Below are 12,240 nucleotides of genomic sequence, written 5' to 3' on the forward strand. Positions count from 1 at the left end.
AGTGAGTGGACAGAGCTAAGTTGCCTTATATGTGTATTTGTAATTATAGGTTATGGTGATGGGCAACAATGTTGTCACAGCCATCAGCATTTGCAGGTAAATATCCTACTTTAGGAGACAGAAGAAAGACCCAGAATATCAGAAGATTTGTCACACAAAAATAAATCAGTAAATTATGCATTGGCAATTATTTAAACATCAAATTCATTATACTATGGCATGCCACAAACCATCCAGGGTAAGAGGTGGGGGATTTGGGTGTGTCTGTGGGGGGGGGGGGGGGGGGGGGGGGGTCATCCCCTCGGGAGTGTCTATCAGCCTATCTATATGTTAAGTTAATCCACCCCCCTCTAGAGAACACAGTTCTTATTCTGCTTCAAGAATTTAAGAATTTCCACTCAAAATGTCCTATTCTAATGGTCAGAATTCACATTAAAAAGTCAGAGGGAGACCCAACTAATTTGATGTAAAGAAAGTTATAATCATGTGTTGGGCCACCTGGATATCAGTGGAAAAAAAGAAAACCCCTGTGGTGGCCAGGTTGATATTGTCAGGTTATAAGGATTTGGACTGTTGTTAGGTGTAAATCACTCATCAGAACATCGTTGCAAATAACCCTCTCCCCCTATTTAATGAAACCACACAAGACATGTCTTACTAACATCATTATCCCCGAAAAGGTCATTTACATTCCGCTCTGGGTGAGATGTTTGCACAGTCTCTGTTTATCGCTGTTAATTGATTCCACTCGCCCGCTTTCGGGGCCAGTTCACAGAGTATACCGTGGCATTTGACACATCTGTCAGTCAGTCTGGGCCCAGAGGTCCCCCCCTGCCCCCCACCCCGATGGAAGCCATGTTTGAAGACCTGCACAGCTGGCTCCTGTCACCCTGGAGGGGGGTTGACGGGCAGCAAGGATGAATGACTCGCTCGCCCGCCGCAGCATCTTCATTCTCAGTCAGGTCGGGCTCCCAATCAGCCCGCAGCCGCAGGTGCCTTCGCTGTGATTATGAAGTTAATGCGCCGGATGAGAGTGGTCCCCTCCGGTCACAGCTACGTTGATTACGCACATTGTTTGCATGCGCTGGATACTAACTGTAGCAAGTACTCCCTTGATACATCACGGCAGCTTTATTTCAATTTATCCTCACAATCAAGTCACAATAAGCCTGTGAATATGAATTCAGTGAGCTGGGGACTCAAACTACACTCTATATTTCTATCATAAATACCCTAAGTAGACATAGGAACTAAGGAAATGCACGATCATACTCATTTTACATTTACATATACACACTTACTCACATATACACAAAATCTGAATCGTTTTTTTTTACTGTCCTCTAGTCATCACATTGTCATATAGGAAGTCGTCGTGAACATCAAGAACCCTCCCCAGGTCTGCGTGACCTTGGTCGGGTTTAAGGTCAGTTTTGACATCCTCCGGATCGTCATAAACTACACAAGCCCCAGCCCACTGTGGGTCAGCCAGGCAGCCCTCTGGGTCATCGTAGATGTGGTCTGCGTCAGCTCGCTCTTCAGCATCTAATTGATCGCTGTGATCACATGGCATCTCTGAGAACTGCTCCGTCTCTGACTCATGCTCCTTGTTGCTTCGTCTTCCCTCGGGCTGCTGCAGTGCTTCAAAGGCACTGTGCTGTGGAAAGTTCACGCATGTCTCGGACGGAACCTGCATGGACATGGGGGGAACCTGCATGGACGTGGGATCTTCTAGAGCATGACTTCCACCACCACAGGTGCATTCCTCCTGTGGCACCTGATCTATAAGCTTCTGCCGGGAGACCTTGGCATAGATCACCTCCCGGTCCTCATGTTTGAGTGGAGGGCAGCTGGATACGGTCCTCACCAGGTCTTTGTTTGGGATTTTAATTGCATTGAGTGATAGGCTCCTGAAAGAGGGAGTCAGTCTTTTCAACTGACGATCAGCCTTCGGAGGCGTCCCCTGTGTTGGGGGCAGCATGCTCTCGGGGACCTGATAGCCGCGCACATTGACCTGGGTCACATCTGGTTCAGGAGCGCGCTGCACTTTCAGGCTTCTGGAAGGTTGTAAACAGGGCCTTGGCATCTCTTGAGAAGTGGAGATGGCTGTGTTGATAATGCTGAAGAGGCTATCAGCACGGCTGGTGGCAAACTCAAAGACCCCCTCTCCAGACTCACATCTGCGTCCAGCCTCAAAGGAAAATGTGGACTGAAAATAGAAAAGGGAGAGAGAGAGAGAGAGAGAGAGAGAGAGAGAGAGAGAGAGAGAGAAAGGGAGGGAGGGAGAGAGAGAGAGAAAGACAGAGAGAGAGAGAGAGGGAGGGAGGGAGAGAGTGCAGGGTGGGAAGAGTCGAGATGAATTCAAGGTGGAAAATATGAATTGAAAATGAATATGATTACACTACATATATTACATGTGCTAAAAAAGAATACATACTAAATATGTACAGATATTAGCTTATATTTCGTAAACATAGTGATTTCAAACCACTTCTGTACATATTTTTTACACAAACACAATTGAATTTCCATCAATGTTTTTTATTTCATTCCGTGGATTTCTTTACCTTGTCTTGGCCGAATTTCCTGATAAAGCAGTAAGGCCAGATGAAGAGGATCTCTTTGCATATGGGGTCCTTGAGGAGAAGTCGGTCGGGTTCGGGTGTCAGGATGTAAGCCCCATGTAGCTGCCACCTGTTAGAGGCCCCTGTCCTCACCACCGACACTGGGAAGTCACCTGCTGCACGTTCAAAAAAGAGCCTTTCATTTTTCATGGACAGCACATTGTGTATCCCTGACAACACCTAATGTTACAAAGGGTAATGCCGGGATCAGACTACACGATTGTTTTGTCTTTCACGATGGTCACCATGTCAGATTAGGCAATCATAGTGCCATAAATTCTTGCCGCATCTGGAAGACAAAACTGGCAAAACTATACGTTTGAACCAATCATCGTGAACCAATCATCGTAAACCAATCATCATTCACGTCCTTGCATTTCATCGATCAAGACATTGGCTGTCTTGTGTTCAGAAAAGAAGGGGAAAAAAACGATTGTGGACCTGTTCCTGGGTGTCACAAAGAGGACAGTAAGAGGGCCCTCTATCCTTCAAAGAGAACTTTAAAGAACATTCCATAAATATAGCTGGCTACCTCAATCATTACCTGTACACAGATGGTCTTCAAATGAGTTGAGGAGGAATTGTATACTCTGGTAAATGAAGATACAAAGATATGTTTTAATATCAGGTGGTTTCACAATCACTATAGCGGTAACTGAAATCAATAAAACGGTAAATACACCTCACAGACACAACTTTAGCATCCCTCTTTCTCTTCGCCATGTTTACATGTTGTAGGAGTTGTCAAAACAGTCTGACATGCTAGACTTTTTGTTGGGCGTCCCAGACACCACATCACTGTTCTTCGAATATGCCACACTACAAGGCCATTCTTTCCCAAGATCCCCAACGCTGGAAATTTGTCGACAATGACAACACCGTGTCAAAATTGGCCTGAATTGGCCTGCATAAGTCTTTAATGGCCATTTCTAAATACATGCGTGACAGCAAAGCTGGAGAATGTCAGAATGATTGAACTCAATGTATGCCCTGTCAAGCTACCAGGTGGAACTTTTCTTGTGCCGAGGCAGAGGCAGTTGTTGTGTAGGCGTAACTTTTCTGGACTTGTCATTGAAGGAGGGATTCTCGGGCAGGAAGCAGTGGGAAACTTAACCCCCAGCCCAGTCCCCGGAGATAACTTTGTAATTCAAAATTGAATGTCCACGGGAGTGAGCCTTGGCGGAGAGAGAGAGACAGAGAGAGAGAGCGCCCCTGTCTGAGCACAGGCTTTGTTCTTCCAGACGATGTTCACAGCCGTCATTCTCCGCCAACCACAAAGGATCTCTTCCTCTCTCTCTGTGTCTTCTGAGATGAAAAGAGGCTCTCTTGTGATGGCAGGATGCCCAAATCTCCCCCACCACCCCACTCTGCCACCCTGTCCGTGACCATGAGCGACTGATTTATTTTGTTGTGTTCTCCCACTTTCAATTCGACCCCTGGAGATTGCCGCTCAGCGGCGGGCCTGGAGATGTGGCTGCACGTAGGCGCGTGGAAGGCACTTGCAGCCCTCGGCGAGAAGGAGGCTGAAAAGATAACCATGCTGTGCGTACCAGTGGCATCTCTCAGGTTAACCTGGACATCACTGTCAAACTCGTGGTGCTTTCTAAGACACAGTAAGCCACAAGACCCTAGTTTCGAAGTGAGAAACAACATAAAGCTACAAAAGGCTTTGGCTTCAGTAGGCTCCACTCTCTTTAAAAAGGTATATAAAGGCAACATACTCATATTTTACACCATGTCATGGCTCTTTGAATTTACATTTTGTTCACATTTACTTTCCCAGTTCTGCCAAATGAATGACCTCGACATGGTCCTGCTTATGCTGCAGAAGTCATTTTGGTTTTTGTTGTTTTATTGTTGTTATGATATTGGTTACATAGGCAATCACCTATAGGGGATCAACAGGCCCCACTCCCTTGAACAGACACAGCAACACCAAGGATGCACTCGTCACAGATGTGCATAAAAATGTGTGTCGGAACACTAAGTGAGCTCGAACTGCCACTGGGGCCATGCACTGGAGCAGCAGCAGCATCTGCATGAGTGCTCGTCGGTGTACTGCAACGTTTCAGATGCGACTCCGCTTGTGAGGTATACGTCTCAGGAAAAAGCTAGAGGAATAACCACAATCACAGCTGTATGTTATAGATGCTATCCTCGTGTATCCGCTGCAGATCAAAAAAAAGAAACTGAAAACAAAAAAACACCTCACCACATCCTTCCAACAGAGCACAAGGGTGTGCACACAGCCTCTTTTTGGAGCAAAAATAGAATTGGCGACAATGTGGTGTGTTGCCCTTGTTTTTCTGTTGCCATTTTAAAGGCCAGCTCTGCATAACTGTTGATTCGCATTTGAATAGGCTGTGTGGTATTTTTTAAACATGTAACAATTGTCAACACCTAAAGCCGACATCTTGAAATGTGAAAAAAAAATATGTCTCAAAAGGCACTGCACAAAATGAGTCTATATGGTCTGTGACTAGTACAAAGACCGGCCAAGCCTAAAGTTTAACATCCCTCACATTAATATAATTGCCCTCAAAGTGCTTTCAATCATAACTACTTGTTAAGTTAAATCAATTTGGTAGAATAGAAATAGAAACAACATATTGCTGCAAGGCTTTCATGAAACTCCCTTCCCCAATTCTATTTCCATTTTGTTGTTTTTTATTTATTTGATTTCTTTCTTTCTTTTTTTATTTTACTGACACCCAGGGCCCCTTCTTTGATGTTGAAGTCCAAAGCAGTTTGACGTGCCCACAACCTTACAACTCAAAACACGCTTCCAAGTCCAATCAAACTTGTCAGGAGGTGGTTTCAATCCAATTATCTGCAAACTGCTGTGAGGCTGACCTCTAGCATATATCCTCAGATGTGTCCTTCCACTGAACCAAAGCACCACTGACTTTGATAATCTGCAATGTGTTTTTCTTCAAACAGTCCCTGAGACAGCAATCAGAATTTCCCCATGTATGAAACACCATGTACAGGAGGCATTTATTTAGGGACATTCGATGTGTGCAGAATTATATTCTTGAGAAGATTATTTTGGTATTGGTTAATATTGACACAAATGACTGCACCTAAATGTAACTGTTTAAATCGTAGAACTTTTTAGACATGCTCTTCAGTATTTCTTTATGTTATGCATTCCTCGTGAGCAATCTACATGGCTGTCTCACAATCTAACTGTGAAAAGGAAATATTTGCTACAATGTGACCACTTCTCTGAACACTTCTTTAAAAAAATCTCCACACCCTTCTCTGAGTTTGGGTTTTATTCTCAAAAGAAAGTATTTCTATGAGAAGAAAGAGGGAGTGTGTGATTATGGGACTAAAGTAGAAAGTGGAATGCTTTTGAAATGTGCACAAAAGAGAGAATCTAAGAAACTCTCATAATCAATGAAGAACGATAACTGACCATGACTATGATGAGAGAGTGATCGCACAAGGGGGAGTTTAAAGGGGACTAACGGCCCCTTTTGCCTCATCTCATTTCAGTCTGCGCTTCACCAGAATAAACCTCTGCTTTGCCCAACACCAAAGACAGTCCCAATCTCCTCCGTCCTTTAATGGAATCAAGGTTGGCCAGATGGGGCCCAAATGGGCAATTTGACTCAGGCCTGAGGTGTAGACTTGAATGGGTGGCCGCTTGTCCTTGAAATGAAACAAACTAAAATAGCTCCCCTCTCTCTTTCATCTGTCTCACTTCCTCTGTCTGCCTCAGTATTACTTTCACTGTCACTAATATTAGCTGAATGAAGAAGGGGGCAATTATGCATTGCTATTTTTTGTTGAATTCATACATTTTGTGGTGCATCTTCAGCAACAGCAATGAAGATGGATATTAATGAGACTTCTCCACAAGTTACCACAGGAGTGCCCAAATCAGGCGAAACCAACTGAGAATATGTGCATCATCAAGAAGATACAGTCTTCAGTAATGACCCCTGGTATGACTGGTTGAATACAACCTTGACAATTTTATACAGTGCACTCTGGTTCAGTCCCCATCTGTTCAGCATTGACTTAACATTCCTGGTTAGTTCTGAGGGGGGTCTACAATGTTCCTATTATTCATCTCACTCCAATTAAGGTCAGTTCACAAAACTGTTGTAAGCGCAATGGCAAGAAAAACCTACCAGTATCTGTTCTTTCATAGAGCGTGTTCTCCACCATCTGTGCATGTAGTGAATTCCTGGAAGACTGCTGCCTGACAGTTTGATCCAATCCACCACTTTTAGCCGTGTTCATCTAAGTAGACATGAAAGTATCAGCATGCACAAAAATGTAAAATATACTCATTCCCTTGTGTGACGCCATAAAATGAAAAAATAAAATATAAAATTATAAAATTATAATAATAATAATAGTAATAGAAATAATAAAATAGATTAAATGGGAACAGAATTCAGGCCCTTAAGAAGTATATCTCTGACTCAACCCCATAGCATTTTCGTTGTATGTACTACTAAATGCAACCAGTGCTAAATGAACTGTCACAAAAAACAAATAAACCCACTGCCCTTTTTCATGAACCCATGTGACACACAATTAAACTGAACTGAAACGTACAGGGAAGGCCAGCTCACACAACCCAGCGACCCAGTGCCTGAACTCTGTAAATAGAGCTGCAAACAGGAAGCGCTTCTCTGCGGTCTCCACGATAAAGGAGACACAGTCTCTCGGGCAGTCCATCAGCTCCATCTCCTCCACGCTGATGCAGTCCCTCAGCAGGAGGACCCGCTTGCTGTCCTGTCTGCGGAGCAGGTGGGGGTCAGCCCCGCTGCAGGCCCCTGTGAGCTGCCCGGAAGAGGAAGCCTGCTTGTATTCGTACAGCTCCAGACGGGACGCGGAGCACCTGCTCTCGCCGTACAGCACACACCACATCTTCTTCCATCTCTTAGTGGGAGAGGAGAAGAAGACACAGTGAAAATCTGAAGAAGAATCTAGAAAACATCATAATCGGGTTTCTCCTTGGTGTGAACTAGTTCCCACAAATTACATTTTTCTATCACAACTTCCCATTTTTAGTGCCTTGATTCTGTCTGAGATCATTTTGACTGTTTTAGACATGGTCCATGGTGTTATTAAATATATTTCTCAAAACATGGATTTCATGAGGTAGTGCAGTCAGTTCCAATGTGTTTTTGTTACATTAGCTAGCATGAAGGGAACATTTACTTAAATGTTATTATACGGTTCCTCAGAATGTTGCAATTGATTTCAGTGGTCTGATATTTCTTTAAAATGACCGCTGCAAAACATTAACATCTTTTATATTGTGTAAGTTGAAGTCAACAAGTAATGGGTTGTTACGCAACACCTAAAACTTTAAAGTTCTATTTGCATGAAGAACTATATCCGCTCCGCTGTGCATCGGGGTCCTGTTCATCCTGTTGGGGTTTATTTTTCCTACACCGACCGGCAGACTTACATAAAACATCAATGTACTACTTGTTTGACGTAAAATTACCTTGCTAATTCCTCTGGTTAATTTGGATTATTTTTCAAACCTACCATACAGTATCATACCTATTATGTTTCACAAAATCATTGGTTGTGGATTTTCCAAAATATTCTTCAGTTTGAAGAAGCAATATTTCTGAATGAGCGCAAAAGAGGGATTTTGGAGCTTTTTTGCAACTGTTGCAGAGCCCTCTGCTCCTGCATGACACATATTTCCTTGGCATGACTTTGTGACATGTCAGTGAAACATCTTCTGGAATTGGTTGCCCATGAATCACTGTGTCTATCGCCATTTAAGTCACATGGTGCTTTATTTATACTGCTTAAGCATCTCATTTGGTCTGGAATGTGTTCTCACATTTTATCCGCAAATCATTCAAGGAAAACAAAAATCGTGGATGATACTGAGTAAGAAAATCACACTTTTTCTTAGTTGAAAGTATATATGTGTTAGGCAGAAGTAACCATCAAGTCACTAGGACGTACATATGTTAGTCATTAAAGAATAGTTGTTCATGTGTATCCCAAGTTATCATGAAAAAGCATACACCTAACAAATTCCGGTCAGGGCCAAGAAAGAAACTACACAGTGTATTTCTATGATGTATCCTTTCGTGAAAGCAATAAGGCGAAACCAATTGTCCTCATGTTACAGAAGAGTTCCTTGGTCAGCACTTTGACTGTAGTTTATTTTCATCAGTCACAGTATGACTGTTATGGTGGTTATGGCATAAAAGTTCTTCAGCAGTAAAACACAAGCTCTCAAACCATTCAAGAAACCTTAATGTCTAATAAATAGCCGAAATGTAGTTATGAGAACAGAATAGTTCCCACGGAATGTCAGATCTGAAGCATAAGGCATTACATGTTATCATCAAGCTGTATTTCCTGACAAGTACTTTTCCACTGTTCTAAACTCCTCCAGATGGAACGGTGGTTGTACACTGCCTTTGTGTTTGAAACCAGCTGCCAAAAACCCATATGAGAGTAAATTGCCTCCAGTAAACATTGCTTAAGAAGGCTGAACATGTAAAGAATTCCATCGCTGGGCTTTGACTGGATAACATCTGCTCACTATGTCATAAAATACTGACTGATGAATGAAATTTAAAGTTCGGATTGCTTTCAAATGTTTCAAACAAAAACTTCTCTAAGGTTTTTCTCTTCTGTTCTGTGTTCATGTAGTATCTCAGTATACTTTATTTTACATCAATCTACTGGTCTACTGGACAGAATTCTGGTTTTAAAAAAGTGTTATGAACTTGGGATAAATCCATGCCATCTCGCACAAATACTGTGTGCTGTTGTTTAGTCCATTTTGCCTTTAATCTTTCTATTTCATTCTGAATGGGTTGCGCACTCATGGCAGGCTCATCACCAAACTGATCTTACCTTTCCAAAACGTTGCTGTTGGATGTACAACATGCCCTTCCTTCTGATGTTCCCCTCCATGATGAGCCCCGGCCTCACCCCTGCTCGTACTCCCACGCTTTTGAAGCTCACTGTAACCACGCACTGAAGATCACGAAGCTCGGTGGGTTAGTGAGTGACGTGTGACCCAGGGCTCCCCGTCATAGTCTCTTCCTCTAAGCTTAAATTAGTCATTTAGACGTTGGGCATGTGTGTGTGTGTCTGTGTGTGTGTGTGTGTATGTTTGTGTGTGTGTGTGTGTGTGCGTGTGTGTTTATGTGTGTGTGTGTGTGTGTGTGTGTGTGTGTGTGTGTGTGTGTGTGTGCGCGTGTGTGTGCGCGTGTGTGTGCGTGTGCATGTGCATGTTTACTGGTTATATTTATATATATATACTGTATATATGTGTGTGTGTGTGTTTGGCACATGGCGCATTGTCTACCATCTTGTATTCGCACAGTCCTGACACTGTTCATTTGTCTTTCAGTTCCGCTTTCTTGTCTCTCTTGTGGTTTTCTGGGTGGGAGAAAATAGCAGCAGTGGTAGAGCTCACTGATCACAGCTGGTCATGAAACTTTTATAAGTGCAAAATATGTGCAAAGATCCCTGTGCAGATCACTGTAGCAACAAAGAATCAGTACTTGCGTTTAAATGCTATGTCTCTGTAATTCATCTAAAAACTACTTTGCCAACGAGCTATTCTGTTCTTGCTCAGAAGACAACAGTCAGGTGCACAGAGAAACAGTTTTTTTTTTTTTACCAGATACAGTTTCTTCTCATGAAAACTGAATCCCTATTTGCACCATATGTTCAATTGCCTCATTCCTCCTGCGTGCCAATATGGTTTCTCATGCCAATTGGTATGTGACCTGAGTTGGGTTCCAGGGCTTATGGAGATGCCTGTATCTGAGGTAACCCTGTCTGGATAATGATGTAGAAAACCTTATAAGTTATATTCTCAACTGGTATACTGATAAATATATCTAACTACCTAATCTATCATAATTACAGTTCTCACTCTCAACTGATATTTATGTGCCTGTGTGTGGGGAATAGTCAAGCACTTGTGTTCTTCTACCACACTGCCCTCATGTGCGTAATACATGCTACTACAATTTATCTTCGATTGGGTATGTTCGATGCTGATTGTGAAATATTTTACTTCATAGACATGTACCAAATGTGGTTGGAACACCATCTGCTCTTTTTACAGATAATTCCATCATTTAAGTTTTTTACAATTTGACCAAGATGTTTTTTTTTTTTTTAATAATAGTCAGGGTAAGCACAATTTGTATAATTGTACAAATGTTGCAAAAGCATTTGTTTACCTGTAAAAGGTGATTAGTAGATAAATCTACTGGTAGTGTGATTAGTGGCAGGTTGTGTAAAGGAAGACATAAATTAAAAGGATTTCCAAAAACTATCTTCACTCTCAACTCAGTTATTCCACAGGCACATAAGGGTGTTGAAATGCTAAAATGAAGTAAAGATGATCATTTGAATTACAGAAAGCTGTATTTGTTCTATATGGTAGAAAATGTTTATATGAATGTGAAATAGATAAATAGATAGATGGATACTTAGTAGCTTATACACTTAACTTAACTCACAAACATACATACACAAATCACAGTAGAAAAACAATACACATAGGGAGAACATGTTCACAGGGAGTGGGGTGTATACAGATATTATACAGATATTATACAGATATTACAGTGTGCATTGATTGTGTCAGTGTTGATGTCCACAAGGAAAGTAGTGCAAAGAGTGCAGAGAGATAGTGTTCATGTGCTTGTGTGGATAGTGCAAAGATAGAGTACTTGTGCTTGTGTGTGTGAGGATAGTGCAAAGTGATATAAATAGTAATAGTACAGTCTGTGCAATGGGCTAGTATAGCCAGTAAAAAGATGGACAGTGGGATGGAATATAATGAGATGAGAAGAGGAGGGGAGACTGAGGTAGACTCATGCAGAGAAGTCCATCTCCCTCCCCCTCCCCTTCTGCGTGGCGTTGTAAAGCTGTATTGCCCTGGGGACAAAGGACTTCCTCAGCCTGTCCGATGAGCATGACAGTGACAGGAGTCTGCCACTGAATATGCTCCTCTGTCCGTTAAGAGTACTATGTAGTGGGTGGTGGTCATTGTCCAAAATGTTCAGCAGCCTACTCAGGGTCCTTTTCTCCGCCACTGATGTTAGGCAGTCCAGTTCCGTGCCAACAACAGCTCCTGCCTTTCTCACCAGCCTGTCTAGTCGCCCTGCATCCCTCTTCTTCATGCTGCCTCGCCAGCACACCACAGCATAAAAAAGGACGCTGGCAACAACAGACTGGTAAAACATGCGCAGGAGTTTGTTGCAGAGAAGGACCTCAGCCTCCTCAGGAAGTAGAGACGGCTCTGACCCTTCTTATAGATGGCATCTATGTTGGCTGACCAGTTCAGTTTACTGTCCAGATGAACTTCTAAGTACTTGTAGGTGTTGACCACCTCCACACTGACACCCCCGATAGAGACTGGTAGCAGAGGAGGCTGAGACCTCCTAAAATCTACCACCATCTCCTTGGTCTTGGTGGCGTTCAGCTGCAGGTGGTTATGCCTACACCACTGCACAAAGTTGTCCACCAGGGTCCCGTACTCACCCTCCTGTCCATCCCTGATACATCCCACAACAGCAGAGTCATCAGAGAACTTCTGGATGTGGCACGACTCCGTGTTGTAGGTGAAGTCTGATGTGTACAG

The 12,240-nt window shown here is 42.9% G+C and overlaps 1 protein-coding gene across 1 annotated transcript; it reads right to left on the reverse strand.

Annotated features, from left to right (window-relative positions):
- Positions 1-322: 322 nt before the first annotated feature.
- On the reverse strand, positions 323-9,734 carry LOC116222939 (docking protein 2-like). Its single transcript, XM_031578249.2, has 5 exons — positions 9,486-9,734; positions 7,200-7,526; positions 6,767-6,878; positions 2,568-2,740; positions 323-2,209 (listed from the first exon to the last, which is right to left on the reverse strand). Exons 1-5 carry the CDS (start codon positions 9,543-9,545, stop codon positions 1,334-1,336), a joined length of 1,548 nt encoding a protein of 515 aa, XP_031434109.1. The 5' UTR covers positions 9,546-9,734; the 3' UTR covers positions 323-1,333.
- Positions 9,735-12,240: the final 2,506 nt, after the last annotated feature.

This window comes from Clupea harengus, chromosome 12 (assembly GCF_900700415.2).
Source record: "Clupea harengus chromosome 12, Ch_v2.0.2, whole genome shotgun sequence".
Lineage (NCBI taxonomy): Eukaryota > Metazoa > Chordata > Actinopteri > Clupeiformes > Clupeidae > Clupea > Clupea harengus.

What these genes read in the sequence shown, in the direction of transcription:
- LOC116222939 (XM_031578249.2), bottom strand. Translation starts at nt 9,545, where the DNA reads ATGGAGGGGAACATCAGAAGGAAGGGCATGTTGTACATCCAACAGCAA. An exon ending in TGTGTGAGCTGGCCTTCCCT is followed by an intron (nt 6,879 to 7,199) that starts GTACGTTTCAGT and finishes ATGTCTACTTAG; the next exon opens with ATGAACACGGCTAAAAGTGG. An exon ending in GGAAATTCGGCCAAGACAAG is followed by an intron (nt 2,210 to 2,567) that starts GTAAAGAAATCC and finishes TTCTATTTTCAG; the next exon opens with TCCACATTTTCCTTTGAGGC.